Source organism: Euwallacea similis, chromosome 17 (assembly GCF_039881205.1).
Source record: "Euwallacea similis isolate ESF13 chromosome 17, ESF131.1, whole genome shotgun sequence".
Taxonomy (NCBI): domain Eukaryota; kingdom Metazoa; phylum Arthropoda; class Insecta; order Coleoptera; family Curculionidae; genus Euwallacea; species Euwallacea similis.
In genome coordinates this window covers 2,099,155-2,118,647 of record NC_089625.1, presented here as the reverse complement: position 1 = coordinate 2,118,647, position 19,493 = coordinate 2,099,155, and the positions used below count along the sequence as shown (strand labels likewise).

The window sequence follows — 19,493 nt, the reverse complement described above, 5'->3', positions numbered from 1 at the left end:
CTTATCAGTAATATTATTTAAGGCTATTATAGCCATTGACAGCCTTTAAAATATCCGTTTCATTGTCAAGAAAGGGCTGAATTTAATTAAACTATAAATGACCTTTTGTCAATTTTAAACATTAAAAATAGTATAACAGAATTTCATTTGATGTGGTGTTTTACTTTAAACAGAAAATATGGTATAAATTACGTTATTATTGTATAAAATAAGTTGTTTAGGAAAAGGCTTATTACGGTACTGCTTCTAATTTCTATTAGATTCCCCTCTATAATTTCTTAAAAAACGTGAACTCTAATTTTCTGTGGTGCCATCTATCAACGAGAATACCTAACTGTAAACTTTAAACGGCAGATAACAATAGAGAATTATAGTTGAATTAGGTGCCTTGTTTGCTAGGGGGCGCTTAATCTTCGTGACGTATTGATAGTATTGATTATTTCCCTAGTCGGCGACCGCCATTTTGACAGTTTTGTAAAAAGCAAAATATCTCCGAAGGAAATTGAATTGAAAAATCCGCGATCATCCGTCCCGTTTTGCGAGCGAACGAATCGTTTTCTTGCTGTTTATTGTTAACCCATTTGGACGGACCAAGGTAGGGTCCCTTTCCGGTGAAATTAATGCTAGAAAGTCGGTTTCGTAATGCGATGTTTTCCTGGGCCAACGGAGACCTAAACCGTTATGTCGGACGATTTTCGCCTTTACCTTCCTCTTTGTAGTGATAGTATCGTTTGCTCAAGTGATTTCAAGGGTTTTGTGACGAAAATTGTGCGTTTTTACTATGAGAAACTCATTCCAATAAGGCGAATTTGTTGTTAATGTTTATGCCTTCAAATCCATTGTTTATATCCAGTTTTGTTCATTGATCATCAGGAAACTGACTCTCTAGCTTAAATATTGGATTTCCTACATCTCTTGTTTCATTGTTGTTTGCTTCTTTAACAATTAACTAATTCACTTAAAAAAATGTAAGAAGAAATATTAACCAAAACCCCATTCATAAGACCTAACTTTCTTTTCACAGAAATAAGGTTCGTTCTTGGGTTCTGGATAATCTAAATGGTTGCGTGCAGACAGCATGTCTACATTGCCAGGGAATGCCTCCAAAGGGGAGAAATCCAAACCCAAATTTCAGTCATTGGATATAAATAGTTTGTACAAGATTAGCAGGGTGAGTACTCATTTTTTGCAAGCAGTTATACCATGCAAACTGTGATTTTCAAACATTTTAATTTGCTTTGTGCCAAAAATGACCTTTAGTAAGCCTTGAAAATGCAACTGCATATTTAAGATAATCTTAATATGCAATGCAATTTTAAAACTGAATATTGGCCATTTCGATAAATCAAAACAAATACATAGGTGAAGGAATTCAAGAAGAGTCTCTTGCTAAGGCTTACTAGATGTATATAGATGTTTTAAAAAATGATTTGGATTGAATTGATGCCTATTAGCTCATTTATAAAAAAAATTGACTTGGTTCCCAATGGTAGCCAACAAATCAGATTGGTCCCTAAATTGCAGTCATCCAATTGGATTGAAACAGATTATCATTTTCAAAAAGGCCTTACATTATTAAATCATATTAAGAGTTTCAATAAATAAAAATTTAGATTGGATTGATGCTTATCAGCTGATTTTTTGACTAATGAGATTGGCTGGCTATCAACAGAGATTAATCTGATTGGTTGAAAATCAGCTGATAGGAATTGTCAAGATACATTTTTTACATGTGTATTTAATTGACACTAAGACCCAGTTACTGTTTTATGGCTTAAGCTTGGTTCAGTACAGCAAAATTAATAAATCAGAGCAATTTTGAAAGACCAGTTCTTCTAGAATCAGGGTTCAAGGTTGATCTTGTATAAAAGTTGTTTTTTGAAGGATGCACAAGACACAGAAAAATTCACTGCAAATTGCTACTTCTCAATTTATTTTATTTGGTTGTTAAATGATTGGTAGCTTTTTAATGACTTTGATTGACGTTTCAAGACATATTCAACAGTGTTCAGTTTTTTGGTTTACTACAAAATTACAGGTTATTTTTGAAAAGTTCATATTTATTGATTGTTTGTATTATAAGAAGACCGATGCTAATTTTAATACAATATATTGATTATTAAAAGTTTGATGATTGTTAAATGTTCCTATTCCCTGTTTGCAGAGGCAGCAATAAATCTGATGAGAAACTGTTCAATTTTTTGCCAATTATGATTCCATGGGCACTGCATTAACTTTAAGACTTTGAGATTGGTATTTATTTCAGTATTTTCTTTAGCCACTTGAACTCAGTGTGAAAGAAAACTTTGAGTATGTAGAGTGCTTTATTTGGGTGTCTTGGTAGGGTGAAAATACTGAGAAACCGGCACAAAAAAGTTCATCAAGCTACATTAAACATGGCATGCAAAGTTTGGGTAAGGTACCTAACGCGCGCAGAGCACCGGCGAATTTACCCTCTTTGAAGTCCGAACATCACGACTCAGGCTCAGCCGTTCCATTAGTACCACCGGGATCTACAGGATGGGGCAAGCAAGGTGAGTTATCCCAGATCCACATATCAGAAATTTACTTTCAAGTTTATCTGGTAGATAATTTTCATGACAATTCTCTCACAAATGCTCAGGCTCCATTTCATAATTTTCGTGGAGAATATTGTCCTAGCAAACATAACTGTACTTTGTATTCTTGATTGTCAAAGTAACTGTTAAATTTTTAATTGTTTTTTATTTATGCTTTAATTTTCATGTTTTTTTATTTTCTCTTTATACCCTAATTTTCAGAGGATAATATCATATCTGTTTTCAGAGCAAGGGGGTGCACCACCATCAAATGTGTCCCAGAATGGGTCTCCTCCGAATCAAGTACCGACACCAGCTCCTCAGGGACCACCACAATTGACTCCACACCAGCAAGCAATAGCTATTCCTTCAACAAATATCATTCCACTACACAACAAGCCAGTGAGTTTATTTATTGTTGTTTAACCTTTCAAATTTGAAAATGATTGAAATGAATGATATCCCAATACCAATTATCGGTATATCACGTAGTAGGAATGCAAAAACCGTTTTGATCTGAGTCAAACCATTTAGAAATTGTGACTCCGAAAATTGTAAAAACTATCGTAATTCACACGTGAATATTTTGTAAACGATTGATATTCGGAATAGAGTCTGTTACATGAAGTATTCCAAAAATTCCATGATGTACTCTAAAATGCGATAATGTACATGGTGTTCCATTTAAAAAAGTGAAAGGTACCCATATTTGTGCTCGTCGCTGATAAAGAATTGAACGGTACAAAACTGATTAAGTTGGGTATATTTACTTGTGACTATCAATCTTCAAAATTTTATTAAAATATGTCAAAGAGTTATTGAGATCACAATGATACTCCAGACTTTTTGTAACGCTATACGAAATATACGAGTTATTAAAAGCCAATTAAAATTATCTGCTATAAAACTAAACTAAAAAGCTGCGACTTGCAATTAACAAAATTTTAGTAAGTATGGACCAAACGGGTTCGATGAAAATCGTTTTTTGTTGTGTGAGGTTACTAATATATATATATACACTCACTTTCACATGAAATGCACCACCCAGTAATAATAATAATTAAGTCTTGTAATTTTGGCAAAATAGTGCTTCATAATAGAGTATCAAATGATCAGACTTTCAGTAAAAAAGAAAGAATGCTAGTGGTTTTTTTGTCATCGACCTATTAAATTTTTTATTCAATTGTAAATAAATAAAATAATATTTACATGGAAATGTCAGTTTATTTTGTTGTTGAACTGTGAACAAGACATCTCAAAATGCCCCCAGTGAGACAGCGTCGAAATTTTTCCCATGTTTCGGATTTTGATAGAGGGCGAATTATCGGCATGAAGGAGGGTGGACTTTCTTTTCGTGAGATTGCCCGAAGAATGAATCGGAACCACACCACGATTGCGAGAATATGGTCTTCGTGGCCTGAAGAAAAGGTTCAGCGACATCGTCCAGCTGGACGCCCTCCCCGTAACAGCAACGCACGTGAAGATCGACTTCTTAGACGGATGGCCATTGGTGATCGATTTCAAACAACAATGTCTGTTGCAGTAGATTGGATGGGAGCTCTAAATCGTCGGGTGTCGATGGCAACAGTTTACAGAAGAATTTCGCCTTTTGGCCTGCATTCATACCGCCCAAATCTACGACTGCCACTAACCGCCCAACACCAAGCTTCCAGATTGGCCTGGTGTCAAGAACGAATTGATTAGAATCATGAGTGGAACAATATCGTCTTCAGTGACGAGTCGCGATTTTGTTTATGGATCAATGATGGTCGTAGAAGAATAAGACGATACCGAGGTGAAAGAAGAAATTTGCAATTTTCTGAAAGGCGCCACACAGCTTTAACACCTAGTGTTATGGTCTGGGGTGCGATATGTGTTGGCCGAAGATCTTCTCTTGTGTTCGTTCCAGGCACCCTAAACGCACGTCGCTACATTGACAATGTTCTGAGGCCAGTATTAGTACCTTTCATGCAAACTTTATCAAATGGCATTTTCCAACAGGATAATGCAAGACCACATAGTGCGAACATTACTCGACGATACCTGGAAGAAGCACAATTGGAAATACTGCCTTGGCCTGCACGGTCACCGGATCTATCGCCCACCGAACATCTTTGGGATGTGATGAGTCGCCGTCTTCGAAATTTACCGAGGCCTCCAAACAATGTGGATGACCTACGACATCATCTTGAGGTAGCATGGAATGAAATACCCCAGGAAGATATTGATCATTTGTTGCAAAGCATACCGCGAAGAGTACGTGCTTGCATTGCCGTACGAGGCGATGTCACTTATTATAAATTTTTTCATTATCAAATGTTGTATCTTTTAACTGAAAGTCTTATCATTTGATACTCTATTATGAAGCATTATTTTGCCAAAATTAAAAGACTTAATTATTATTACTGGGTGGTACATTTCATGTGAAAGTGAGTGTATATATATATATATATATATATCGGTATAGGTTGTGGAATTATTGGCATCGGCATCGGCTACACAATGATCGATCGGTCACTAGTGAGTCACAAATGTTTGTTGGCAACTTCTCCATTGTCAAGAAAAGTTTATTATATCGGGTCTGAATATGTTTCTGGTAAAATTTGAAAATGAGTTAGGCTATAAATTTGAGAAATGCCTGCAGTTGCCTTCTTCATTTCATTGGTTTTCTTTCTTTTTTTAAATTTCGTTTTTTAGACTACTGCGATCCCTGCCCAGCCTGTCAACACATCCAGCGGCGACAAGCTGTGGAGCGCCGTGATGGCGGGAAGCGGCACCGGACAACAGGACGGCGGTCATCCACCCGCCTATCAGAGCGTCCAATTTCAGCACGAATTCCCCAGTTTGTCGGCGGGAGATGGCGCCGCCGCCGGCGCGCCGCGCTCCTCGGATTATGTCGCCGGCGCCCACGCAAGCGCAAATCAACACGGCTTAAGGTAGATTACCATTATCTAAATTATACTTCTAATTAGATATGTAGTAAAAACAAAAAATACTTTCTTCGGACTAGAGAAACTCAATATCAAATCGTAACATTATTAAATATTAAACAATGCTTTTTATTTTTCTTAGCCTCCGCCCTCAAACAGAGGGTTCGTGGACGCAGGGTGGACAGCGCGCCGCCGACGGCTCGACCAGGAGCGTCTCGGCGCCCCTGGGGGCGCCACCGCAGCTTGGGGGCCCGGGCGGCCGACTACCCGAAACGGTGCCACCCCAAATGCGCGGCGTGTTGCCGCCTTTCATGTACAAAGGTAGCTTCCCCCAAGGGACGCCCCCCGCGGGGCCGGTCACTCACCCTCAACCACTCCCCCATAACGGAGGGCGCACTGGACGTCCGCCGCGTTTGCAGGACCGCGAAGGTCCCTCCGAGGACGTGGTACCGCGTCCGATTATCCGCGAAGAGGAATTGAATAAATTGGACGAAATCGGGCACGACATGGGATGGGCCACCTCGGATGATATCGATTATAATCAGAAATTGGCGTTTAGTGACGATGAAGAGAGGCCCGTGAAGAGAGAACAGAAGCAGGGCAAAGAGAGACAGACGCCTCCGAAGCATTGGAATCAGCCCCGGGAAGGTTATAGGGGGCGACAGTCTGACGACGAAGATGTGCTGGTACAGAAACACCGGCAGCATCAGAAGGAGATCGATTTAGCAATTCAGCGGGCGAAGCAGAGGAAAGAAGAGGAGGAGAAGCGGTTCAATGAGGAGAGCCGCCAGAGGGCGCGGAGAAAACTGCAAGAATTGGATGAAAAAGTGCGCGAGAAACGTGATCGTGATAGAGAGAGCGAAATCGGCACCATCAGCCCCTCAGCAGTGCCCCCGAAACCAATAAATCACGTGGAAATTCCATTACCAGAATTCCAGAAAGAGAAAGAGCAAAAAAGTGAAGTTGCAGCTCCCCAGAAAGAGGAGAGCGGTTTCAGACAATTGACTCAAATTGAGGGAAAGACATTTTCTTCCCGAAAGCCTCAAACGAAGCCCGAGAGGGAGCATCGGGACCAAAATGGTCCTAGCTTCTCCAGGCAATTCCAAAGCGATCTCCCCCCTAGATTTTTAAAGCAGCAGCGCCCCACCTCCACAGCAACAACCGTAAATCAATCTCAATATCAATATGATACAAATCGCTGGACTGCCCCTAGGGCCCCCAGTAGGGGCCGCCCTGAAAGCCCTGATAAACCCGAAGAAGAACGTCGTGAATTTAAGAGACAAAGTTCTGAGGATAGCTATCGAAGCTCACAAGATTATACTCCATTAAAAGTTCAAGAAGGTCGCTACGTTGAAGAATCTTATATGAAGAAAGAAGAGGATAGGTGGCATAATAAAACTGGTGACAAGAAACATGATTATGAAGAAAAGCGGCCGCAACGGCCTGATAGTCGCGATTCTCACACTTCTCATAGTTCGCAAGGAAGCTTAAATCGCCGTTCCCGTGATTCTGATTTAAAGGAGTCGATGGGATCGTGGAATGAGGACGTGGAGGCTGCATATGAGGAAAAGAGAGAGAAAGAGCGTGTTAAAGAAGAGAAGCGGAGTGTACCTTCGTTGGTACCAGGGCCGATAACGCGAGATCGTATTGAGGCCGAGGATATAAATGAAAAAAGGGCGTTGACACAATTGAAAAAGGGAGAAATGCCGGCTACTAAAACCGCCGAGGTTAAAAAGGAAAAAATTGCTTGGCCAGAAAATCCTTCTCATCAAAAATCTGAAATACCTAAAAGTGAGGAAGAGGTAAAGCCCTCGGGGAAAAAATTATTAGTGGAAGACAAGGAAAGATTAAATCGCGGCCGCAATAATAACTCTACTCAAGGAAATAATAATAATTGGGGAGGTTCAGATTATCACTCTAGAGGTGGCCCTTGGACCAATAAGCGTCCTTCAAGGTGGGGTGCGCACAAACCTGGAGGGAGGGAATTCTATGGCACTGATAGTGACGGCTCTACTGACGCTTACAGTGCTGAATCAAAAGATTCCAGCAAGTCCAAGAAACCGATGGAAAAAGACGAGAAAAACCGGGATAATAAACAAACACTAGAACAAAAGAGACACCAAGAAAAACCAAAGGAGAATTACGTGCCCAGAGGGGAACCTTCGAGGCATGGCAGAGGAGGCGCCAGCAGCTCTTTTAGAGGGGGCCGCATGGGTGGAATGAGTAAGAGAATTGACGGATATGGGCCTCCGCCCTCTAAAAGTCCATTCGGACATCATGAGGACAAAGACAAAAAATCTGAAGACATTTCTCGTGATGTTTCTACAGAAAAAGCGGACAAAATCAAGCAGAATCAGGAAGCGTTGGCTGCCGGGATTATCGGCAAATCCAGGCAGGAAACGAGTGAAAATAAATCAAAATTGAAACCTAGAAATAAGTCCAAGGGGCGCAAAGAGGAACAGGAAAGCGGAGAGTTCTCCGATGGGAGCAAAAGGCAGTCGGTGAGCAGGTCTTCGTCACAGCGAGGCGGTTTAGGCCCGCAAAGGGATAGACGCGAAAGAAATAACTCTCAGCCCATTAAAAGGACTGGAAATTTCGAGCCTAATCCCAAAAAAAGTGAAAACAAACCGGATCCACAAAACCTTCTTGCGAGCGCAATTGCGGACATTTCTCTGAAGAATCGGGATGAAGAGAAAAGTGACTCGAAAGAGGGAAGCGCCATTGATTTAAATGGAGACTCCGACGGTTTTCAAGAGGTGAAGAACAAGAAGACTGTAAAAGAGAGGCCCAAGGGGTTGGACGAGAAAAAGGGACCCTTCACAAGGGTTGAAGCTAAGGAGACGAAGAAACCTGGTAAATAACATTTACAATTTACTTTAAAACATCTGGATTTAATTTAAACTCTAACAGGTGGGAATAAGTCCAGTGGTGTGCAGCATCTGACTCCGCAGCAAATTCAAAATATTCCGCCGCTGATGTCCACTCCGGTGAATCCGCCGCATATGTTGCCCCCCTCCGCGAAGCCCCAGTACGACCAAAGGCTGAACAATAGACAGACCGAGCTGGCTCCTAGGTGAATTATTGCATATAATTAATCCAATTTTCAGGAATTACTAATAGTAATATGTGTAGATTCGCCAAACAAAAGATGCAAAAGCAAATGCAACAGATGATGGGCGAGCCGGGAGATAGGTCCAAGGTAAGTTTTCATCATGGAGTTTTACTATTTTTTCTATTTACCATTTTTATTAACACCTATTAATCTAATTTCACACATCACAATCACAATTATCGAACAATCCAACATATTATTTCTTTTATAGGTATATTAAAATGAATATTATAAGAAAATAAGTTTAAATAGCCGGAATTTGGTCATGCATTTCAATTTCATTCGCCATTGTCAATAAAATATGGAAATATGTATGTAGCAATGAAAAGATGCTTCACAGTGGTGGAGAACCCTTTCCCATAGTCTTAAGTGTGTATCCTTCCGTGAAGTGTCGTTATAATATTATTTTATTAGTGGAAAGGAAACAGGTGACTTCACAAATTCAAGATTCTGGCAAATGGCCCTTCACCATTTTCAGGAAATGTTGCATTCGCCACTGTTAGGAAGATACTTGTTGAAAATATTTTTGAAATTGGTATCTATTGAACCTGACTCGTTGAACATTGTCCAAAATGACATTGTTATAGTATTTATTGACACATTAAACAATAAACACATTTTACATTTTTTAACGAATTTATAGGTGTCTCAAGTGGGTTACGGAATGCGCGAAAACGTACAAATGCAGCCTCCCGCCGGTTCAGCATGGGACAAACCATTAGGATCACAATTGCGTCCAGTGGACCATGACCCTACCAATTTATTGGGCGTGTCTATGGACGGAGTATCATTAGAGACCAACACGGCTGGCACCGAGAAAGTAAATATATTTCACTTTAGTCATAGTTGATTTCTAGGTATTATTTTTATTTAGCAATTAATGGGTAAAGGCCCGCAGCTAAGTGACAAAAGTCTACTAGACGGTTCCAGTCCCCCCGTCAACACTATAATTTTTGAGAATACCAACTTTAAATCAGCTCCGGGGGCGCGCGGAGTGGGTCGAGGTGCCTCCAACGAAAAACCTAGGAAACTGGATGAAACCGTGGATAATAGTGTGTTTGCCAAGCCCATAAATGAGTTGTTGCAAAAATCCTCGGAGGCAGGCGAGCCCATTCAAATGTTCAAGGAGGAGACCGACATGAAATTGGACTTTTTCGGCGCCGATCTCACTCATCTGACCGAGGATAAATCGACGAAGACTCTGTGTATGGCCAAGAGCATCACCACTGTCAATAGGTGATTGTGTGTTGTTGATAAAATCGCATTTTAGAAAATAAACAATTTCACATGAATATTTTTAACATTTAACGCTTTCTTGTATGCAATTTTTTAGGATTGTATCTGTTTTAGTACGATTTGCAACGCCGATTCACTAAACATGAAAATTGCCTCGGTGAAGAAGGTGTGGGAGACTTCGGAGCAAGAAAACGAGGACGGTAGCGGTGGAATTAGTTTCGGTACTCCCCTAGATACTGCATTCAAGGGCAGCGACGCGCAGGAGGAACACCATGAGGGCTTCAGTCCGAGCGGCGGTCCGACTGCGTCCTCTACAAATGTATGCAAGGTAATTTGATTACATAAAATTTGACAAAATTTTAAGTTTAATGATACGAACCAAAGAAAATACGATGCTGATTTGAATTTCTTAGTTTTAAATCCAGTCCTCTAGTAAAGTGTAGATTTTTTTTAATATTAGAAATCCATGAAATTTTACTCAAAATAGTTATTTGCTTTCTCAGCTCTCACAGAGACGCCCTACATTTAGATATTTAAATTGATTTAATTTGTAGTAAAAAGTAATTTTTGGAACTTTATTCATGCGAAAATTTAGGCCTTCAGTGGCATACAAAGACGTGGAGATTTTCATTGACTTTGTTGAAACAAAAGTTAAAAAATTCGTTGTTCTATGTTATCACCCTTTTAAAAGATCTATGGTTTAAACAATTTTACTGTGAGTATAATGTTTAAAAAAAGATATAGCTTTATCAGTTAAGAATCAGCCACAGTGAAAAATCGCCATTGTATTCAAACAAAAGATGTTTGTTCAAATTAAAATAAATCTGGCAACCTTGTACCTGGTTTGAGTTGTGTAGATATCCTTTACAAATTCCTGTAAAGCAAATTCGCTAATAAATCACCACCAAAACAAAAAATCTTATTTTCTGAAGGCCGTTACAGTAATTATTGTATTACATAAAATTTTTAGTGCACTAGCTAATATTTTCTTTATTCGATCATATTCCATATACATCTTTTTGTCTCTTGTTTTCTTTAAATTATATTGCTGTCATTTGCACACAATTTAGGTTTATTAACGCCTAATTTGTAGGTGAAACCGACGCAACAAGTATCCACTGCAACCGGTCAAAATGCGTCCTCCGTGTCTCAGCAACCTCATTCGGCGATGGTTGGTCATGCCATGCTGTTGGGCACCCCTCTCTCGCCGCCACCCCTCCAAGCTACCCCAGTGGGCGTGGCATTGGGCCCTCCCCCATACACGGGCAATCAGCACTTGACTGGTTTTCCCACTGCGGCCGCCCAAAATGTGGGTGGCGCGGGATCTGCCCAGTACGGCATTTCGGCTATTCCGTCACCGCCCACCGTACTGTACAATTCGACACAACAGCTGCAGTCGGGACTGTACGGCGCATTTCTTCCCACTGCTGAGCAGGCGGGAGTGATGGGCACTCAGGGGCATGCACGGGCCGCGGGCGGTTTCGGTCAGTACCAGGCAGCCGGACAAAATTCTTATTTGTTGGGACAGCATGGGAGTTCGCACTATAACGCCCAATCGGTAAGTTAATCTTCGCAATTCTTGCTTAATCTTGCATATCTGGAAATTACAAGTGTTAAAACAGAACTAAGCAAAAAATATGAGATATATGTGAATATATAATAGTTATTTACTTAACAATTATGAAAAGTGATGCTGTACCGCTGGATGATTGCGGTTGACCGAACAACGCGGAGTTTGGTCAGCAATTAAATGCGGTAAAGACACTTTCGTACGCGTTAGGTACAATGTTTGTCCTACCAGCTCACGTTCGTTAACGTTATTTCTTTCTGTTAATTAAATTTAATGTTAATCTCTGATGAAATCTTTACACTCACACGTGCGTTGGAATGTTTTACAGCATAGATGTTAATGTTAAACATCCACAAAGAGTTTTGACACTGACATCTGCCAGCTTAATTTGCGTATGGTAAAATGCTACTTTTAGATCAAATGCATGCTGAAAACCTATTTCTATATAATATATCCCCGCACTTTCGCAAGAAGAATCATTAATTTGCTTTATAACGCATAATAAAGAGGAAAAATTCCGTAATTAAAAAGTTGGAAACATTGTGCGAGACTGGCTTTATATCATTATTACACATTTCAATGTAATTTTACATTTTTTTTTTCAGGTATTTCTTCAGACTGCGCCGCATCCCCCTCCCACTGCACAACCTCCCGAAATGTACCCCTCGATGAATAGCTTCCGGTTGTCTGCGGGTCCCTTTGGCCAGAATCAAGGCCTGAATAATCCCACCGGGGCACCAGCTACAGTGCTCATTAGCTCGACCAGTAACAGTTTGATGTCAGCTAGCGTGAAGCCAAGCAGTCAGCCGATTAGCGCTATCGGTGAGTGGTTCCTTTCCTTTTTTGCTATTGTTAAGAACATTTTCAAAAATAAAACAATATATATTCACATTTTTTTTTTCAATTAAAATATTCATTAATCATAGGATAAATAAAATTTTTGACAATGGCAAAGGAGTCAGCGGTGGATCTTCTTGCTTTATCTTCTGAGAAGAAAATTTGCTCATGGCACTTTCAAAATATTTTCAATATATAGTACAGTCAATATGTCTGTATTCTCTATTATAAAAGAATAATATAACTTCTTTCCATTAGTTAAAACAATTTTTCCATAAGTAGTCAAAAATCTAAATTATGTATTATTTGTATAATGAAAATTATAAAAATGGTCAGGCTTAAATTTTATTTTACTATTAAGAAATTTTTCTTGGCAATGGTGAAGGAGTCACATAGTGCTAGACCTCAAAAGCAAAATTTGAGATTTACTGTTTCTAACCGTTTTGTCTTTTTTAGGAACGAAAGCGGGAGGCGTGGGTCAAGCTTACCAACAACAATCGCAGCAAGGGCAGCAGGTCTTTATGGCCTATGAGCCTGCCTTACAGGCGGCGAATTATCTCCAAGGAGCCGGTGTGATGCAACGCGGTCCCACTGGTCCCCCCGTTCAAAATAACGTTGTTCCAGGCCTACAACCCTCGTCATCATACTATTCCGGATCAACAGGTAAAAAAAATAATAGTACGTTTCTATAAGATATTCCAATTATTTATTATGTTTAAAATTTTAAACCGAAGTTATTTGTAAAATGGCTATTGAAAACTTCGTGGAAACGTGTTCACCCTACACATATGTTTTATGTCACTCAGCTTTGCAATGATACCACGTATACGTTGTGTTGTCTACATTTGCATTTATCCTAGTACTTGTTCGTTCATTCAAGTAATTGCTTCCAGCAATCCGTGTTTGTAATTCCCTTTGTGAAGTCAAATCAGGGATGGAATTTTTGAAATTTTTTGCGAAATTTTGATGTTTTCATAATGAGACAGTTTTTGTGACAATTATTCCTTTTTTTACTCAACAGGAGGTCAAAGTGCCTACTACCAGCAGCCAGGCAATTCGTCTCTCGGCTCAGCCCCACAACTCCCTCAACATCAAGCGGGCTACGGTCTGCAGGGTAATATTTTCGGAACGCACAGTCAGTCAAACACCGGTTTGCAGGTGTGTTATATATAAATTAAATTGAAAATTTAAACTAAAGTTCATTTTTTGTTATAGAATTCCTTCCCCTTTCTCTCAACGCAAATGCAAGTGGCAGCCGCATTGAACGCGCAGCAGTATCGCTCGGCGGCCGCTGCTAGCCTGCAAAGTCCCTACATGAAAGTGGGCGGATCTCCAATGTCAGGTAACCACCCATTAAACGCCTTTGTACGAGATTAACAATGGCTATAAGTGCGATGTGAAATCTGAGATTTTGGCCCTTTGCAGGGGATCAACAGGCGCAGCAAGGCGGACAGAGGCCTCAGCAGCTGAAAAGTCCCAGCAGCCAGGAGGTTTTGTCTTCCGTTTTTAATACTGGTGAATTTTAGTCAATTATATTGTTTAAATTTTTACATATTTTGAGTCAACTATTTAACGCGTACCAATGCTCTAAATGTTTTATTCATTAGAGATTGAAACGTATTTAATCCAATGACACAACTAATAATGTGTACTAAAAAAAATGCATTTTTCGGAATCCAATGTCATAGAATTTCTTTTTTTTTATCATAATATATTCACAATTGAATAAAGTTTTGTATAAAACTTGTAATTTAAACCTGTTTCACTTGTATAAATCACGGTCAACATCTCATTATTGAATTTTTTTTAAATTTGTGCAGCCCCCCAAATCGCCTCTCCCAAGTCGAACCAGAATAGAGGCAAACATACCCCCCAACAGTCCAGTCCCACTTCTCAAAGAAAGTACAATTTTTATCCGAGCATGGGAGGTCAGCAAAATAATGTACAGCAGCGCTATCCGGCCCCCATTCAACGCCCCATTAACTTTCAACAGCAGCAAAACATGAACTCGATGCAGAGCAACGGTTCCAATCAGAAACACAATAGGAACAATTCAAATAAAGCTCCGAACAGGCAATACTACGGAGGGCAAGGTAAGTAATTTCCACCTCAGGTTTTCTCAAGTTCTCAATCGATATTTTGTCTTAGGCGGTCCGATGCCTTCCAGCCATCATCAAAGTGACAAACCTGAGGATCCCAAAATGGCTGACAGCGCAACAGCTTCTAAATCTACAGCTGCGGACCTGTCTGCAAAGGACCCTATTAAAGACGAAACTCCTGTGTTGAAGGAGTAATTCTAAGTACTAAAACTGTTGTCGTTCTTTTTCCTTTTTATGTAAATCACTCATTCGTAAACAATTTGATCGCGTTCGACGGAGCAACGCGCGTGTATTTTCTCACGAACGTGTGTACCTTTACCGGCAAGTTGAAAGTGTATTTTTAACGTAACAATATTTAGTTGTACTGTGTATAGGAGTAATTCGCGGCTATGGCTCCTCTGTCTTAATATACCTCCAACGATTAAGCTGAGTTAGTAGTACATTTTGTCGCTTATAACACTAAGCTGTAGTACTAACCTGGCTTAACCATTCAATGTATATTTATTTGATAAAGATGTAAAGATAGAGCGTGTTTGTAAAGACGCAAGACAACCACGAACCTCCCTGCGCGACCGCAGTACAGGATGGTTGAAAAAGGCTTTTTCAAGCGCTGTAGCTTCGCCACTTTCTGTCCTGTCATTTCTCTCTTAGATAGGAAACTTTGACTAGTTTAATTAAATGCCGTATTTACTGAGTTGAAAGATGTTTCGAACTGCTAGCTTAACGGGAAAACGGTCGTTATGTTATAGCTTTGTCACGGAAATCGCAATATTATTATATTTGTTTTGAGGTGGTGTTCGCACGTCTAGGGATTAGCACTCTCAATATTGGAGAGATTTCAGTATTATTTATGTTTCGGTTACATAATTTAATTTTGGTTATTCGAGAAGAATTATTTTTTGTTCCAATGAAGTAAATTCCTAGACGATGTTGGTACAACCTTTCCTCGTCATTCATTGTAGTCACTGTGGGCCCTCAATAAAATTCTCATTTAATAGGGGTACAAAGTACAGGGTGTTCCAAGTGTCTCACGATGAGTATGTGAGATATAGGTTCAATTCGAAATGAGGCATAAGTTTGGGATTATCTTGTTCATATCCCTTAAAAAAAATTAATAATAGCGAAGACCTACAGCTTTGCAATGGAATAAAAATTGAGGAATACAGTGTGTGCAGAAAGTCGTGAATCAGTTTATATTTAATATACTGCCGAAGTTTGACTCATGAATTTTGGGGCACACTGTATAATAAGAATATGTTTGAAGACTCTGTATAAAATCGTTAAATATCGCGATGAATAGACTGTTCTTTTTCACAGCAGTATCAGTTTACTCGTATAAATTATTTATTTTAAGATATTATTTAAACATTCTAGGAAAATAAATGGTTTAAATGATAATGTTTTTTATTAAATCAAAATATGTTAAGCATTTTAGCTAAAACTGACCTGCAATTAACGGCTTTTATTGCTAGTACGAACAATATATTATGAATATCTTTTTATATATACAGGGTCCGACTTTAGGAGCTGATACAATTCGTATATGAAAAATTAGAAGTTTAGTGTATTTTTGTTTTATGGAAAAAACCTGACATTGTAAAAATATTTTTAACCTAATATAACTTCCAGTTACACAGGAAATTGATCTTCACTTCATTTTTTTTTAATGGAATGTAGGTTTTTTTTTTGAAAATAAACGTTTCATAAACTAGAAAATTAACACATTTTTATAGATAATTAAAAAGTAAGTTTTTTTAAATAGCACTCTACAATTATTTTTGCATCATTAAATTGCTAGAGAAAAAATGAACAAATACGATATACATCATAAGTATTAATTTTTAATACTTTCTGAATAAATCGAAAAAACTACGTAGGTAATAAATACATCACACGATCAAGTTTCTTTGGGTATTTTACCGAAAATTTGACATTTTGTATCAGGAGAACAGAAACGTAAGGAGGTATATTTAGCTCCTGATAGTTCTTTAATGGACCTTCGATAAATCAATATGATACATACACATACCGTGGCATTTTACTGAAAATTTTACCTTTTGTATCAGGAATGTAGAAATGACATCGAATTATCGGGAGCTAAATATACCTCTTCATATTTCTGCATTCCTGATACGAAAGGTTCAATTTTTAGTAAAATACCCGAAGAAAATGCCATGGATTATACATATACATTATGAAAATTTTAACCCAAAAAACTGGTTATCTGATTGGAGCTTTGACAGCAGCATATCAAAGTCGTATTGTATAACTACTGCGGAACCAAATCTCGTTGAAATTGAAGCATTCAATTTTGACTTAATTTTTTACCCCAAAATTGTTATGTACACGACTGGTTTTTCGATAATAAAATCTGCGTGTATATAACGAAACGTTCCCAATTTTTTTGCACCACTAATTGGAATCAAAATCCCATTTTTCTTATATTATTTTGTTAGACGAGAAATAATAAGTCTTTCTTCTTCACATAAATCATGTATTTAAAATGGTTTAAGAATATGTATTACTTCTAAAAAAAGGTCAACTTCCTTACAGTAGCAAATTTTTTAATTAGTAATGTGAAACTAATTATCAATTAATAGAAAAACGATTAAATGAGAAAGTTAGCCATACAGATCACCGCTTTCCATTGCTTGTTGGTAACTTTTGCCTCCGGTTTTCTGTGCATCGAGTTTGATCATATCATCTATCCTTAAAATGGTGATGGCGGCTTCAGTAGCGAATTTGAGTGACTTGATTTTAGAAATCGTCGGTTCCAAAACACCCGCCTTCTTATTGTCACGTACTGTACCTTCAATAAGATCCAAACCCACATATTTCAGGTTAGTATGTTCCACCTGGAAGTAAATGAATGCAGCTAATACAAGTCCAAATAACTCAATGAGGAATTTTTCTTACCTTGGTTTGACTGGAATTATGATACGCCCGCAACTTGGATACCAAATCAGTGGCATCTTTGGCGGCATTCACGGCCAAAGTCTTCGGAATAACCAACAGACTCCTGGCAAACTCCGCGATGGCCAATTGCTCCCTGCTGCTCAAAGTGGTGGCGAAGTTTTCCAGGTAAATAGAGAGACCTGCTTCGACGGCTCCACCTCCGACAACTACACTTTTCGACTCTAACACACGTTTAACTACGCACAATGCATCGTGTACTGATCGCTCCATTTCATCACAGTAAAAGTCGTTTGGTCCACGGAGAATAATTGAAGCCGCAGTGCGTTGTTTCGGGCTGAAAGAGATGACGTTCTTAGTAATAAAAAAAAACTGCAAAGCAGATCAAACTTACTTTTTAATGATGATAAGTTCATCGTCTGAAATTCGGTCTTGCACTACCTCAGCTGCCTCTCCCACCATGCTGGCATCAAAAGATTCCTCTCCTTCCATGTTGGATAAGGAGGTTAAGAAAGTAGCACCAGTTGCTTTGGCGATGCGCTTCAAGTCCACTTTCTTTACCCTCCTGACTCCCATTGCTCCAGCTTCAACAAAGTACTTAAGACACAAATCGTCGATGCCTCCAGAGCAAAGAATAACATTAACACCAGCGTTCAAGATCTTTTGAATGCGCTCTTTCGTGATGTCTAATTCTCGAGCACGAACTCCTTCAAGTTTCTCGGGATCATTAACCAATATCTGAACACCCATTTTCATTTTTGCTTTTTGGAGAGAAAAGTCGAGACAGGCAATTTTGGCCCCTATGATTTTCTTTGGCATGGCCTGGCTGGCCACAGTGCAATTAAGTGCATATCCTTGCACTAAGACGCTCTCCCTGAAATTACAATATTTTAATTAACTCTGTCAAAAATAAAGAAAACAATTATTTATTACATAAGGCTTCTTGTATAAAAACCAATAAATTAAATTTCCTAATGGATGTGTTTATGTTAAGAGAAATATTGCCATTGAATGTACTTTGTTGTATACACAAAAGCACAATTAATTTCAGTAATATTTATTTTGAAAGATACAACATTTTTAAACAAATAATGACATGATTCAAATTTTCTTCAACACAGACTTACCTGGCACTGCGCCCATGGGCTTTAAGGATATTGACTGCTGTAATTGGATAGAGAGGACTGCCTTTTGCATCAGTAATTTTAACTGCATAAGCAGCATCCACCACCATGGATGAAAAAAAATCAGCATCACTGAGAAATTGTTAAGAAAGACCCAGACTTGAAAAGAAATGATTCAAATTTTTTTAGAAAAAGGATACGCTCCAATAATCTTAGAACTCATAGAAGTTTTAGCCACATTAATGATGCTCTCTTTGCCCAATTCCTCCACAGGAATTGTTAGATGGTCCTGGATGTATCTGCAGGCTTCCTTACAGGCCAATCTGTAGCCACTGATTATTGAAGTGGGATGGATCTTTTGCTTCACCAACTCATCTGCATTCTAACAATAACTCAAAAATTGTCTCTCTAACAGATTGGACTAAACAAACCTTCAAAAGCTCGGCAGCAATGATAACAACAGAGGTAGTGCCATCCCCAACTTCTTCATCTTGCAACTGAGCCAGTTCAACCAACACTTTAGCTGCTGGATGTTCTACCTCAAGAAGTTGCAAAACAGTGGCTCCATCATTGGTTACAGTCACATCTCCTATATCATCCACTAGCATCTTATCCAACCCTACAGGGCCTAGGGAGCTTTTTACTATGTTTGCAATGGATGCTGCTGCCATTACTAAAAAAACAAGCACATGACACTTCAGTAGCAGTCTGCAGCATTGTTTTGGGACTAGGTAGTTAGGTTTATATTTTACATGCAGGGGAATCACGAAAATTCAAGGATTTTATATAAGAAGTTTTCTTGGGGTGCTCACTTAGGGGCTCACGAGAGGGTCACCACATGACGGTCATGTTTGAGGTTAGATTTTCCGGTACATGCTAAACTTACCATTTTGAGTTCGTACTGGGGCACCCGAGGTCCTTTGACCGGCCACGGATAAGGGACTCGCTACAATTGACATTATTTAATGTGAAATTAGGCAAAATATCGGAAAAATTTTATTGAAAATTGAATCCACTTTTCAATGAAAACACCAGCAAAAAACTGAGGTGAATGACGACATTGACAGATAAATTGGGAGACTTTACAGTGTTCCCTTAGAACAGGTAGAAGATC

The 19,493-nt window shown here is 39.0% G+C and overlaps 2 protein-coding genes across 3 annotated transcripts; one reads left to right on the top strand and one right to left on the bottom strand.

The window, feature by feature from the left end:
- Positions 1–448: 448 nt before the first annotated feature.
- Positions 449–15,740, top strand: nocte (no circadian temperature entrainment). 2 transcript variants are annotated; one of them, XM_066398441.1, is made up of 19 exons: positions 449–595; positions 1,025–1,171; positions 2,345–2,534; positions 2,806–2,960; positions 5,256–5,494; positions 5,631–8,341; positions 8,399–8,561; positions 8,621–8,687; positions 9,244–9,420; positions 9,475–9,836; positions 9,951–10,155; positions 10,930–11,394; positions 12,012–12,228; positions 12,700–12,906; positions 13,265–13,401; positions 13,459–13,585; positions 13,669–13,758; positions 14,064–14,336; positions 14,392–15,740. In XM_066398441.1, exons 2-19 carry the CDS (start codon positions 1,079–1,081, stop codon positions 14,535–14,537), a joined length of 6,024 nt encoding a protein of 2,007 aa, XP_066254538.1. In that variant the 5' UTR covers positions 449–595; positions 1,025–1,078; the 3' UTR covers positions 14,538–15,740. The 2 variants fall into 2 exon arrangements, with proteins under 2 accessions (XP_066254538.1, XP_066254537.1); XM_066398440.1 differs by having other exon boundaries at positions 9,951–10,164.
- Positions 15,741–16,815: 1,075 nt separating this feature from the next.
- CCT1 (chaperonin containing TCP1 subunit 1) lies at positions 16,816–19,443 on the bottom strand. The gene is made up of 7 exons (XM_066398225.1): positions 19,266–19,443; positions 18,811–19,052; positions 18,580–18,761; positions 18,383–18,511; positions 17,650–18,129; positions 17,259–17,592; positions 16,816–17,197 (listed from the first exon to the last, which is right to left on the bottom strand). The coding sequence occupies exons 1-7, from the start codon at positions 19,336–19,338 to the stop codon at positions 16,964–16,966; spliced, it is 1,674 nt and encodes a 557-aa protein (XP_066254322.1). The 5' UTR covers positions 19,339–19,443; the 3' UTR covers positions 16,816–16,963.
- Positions 19,444–19,493: the final 50 nt, after the last annotated feature.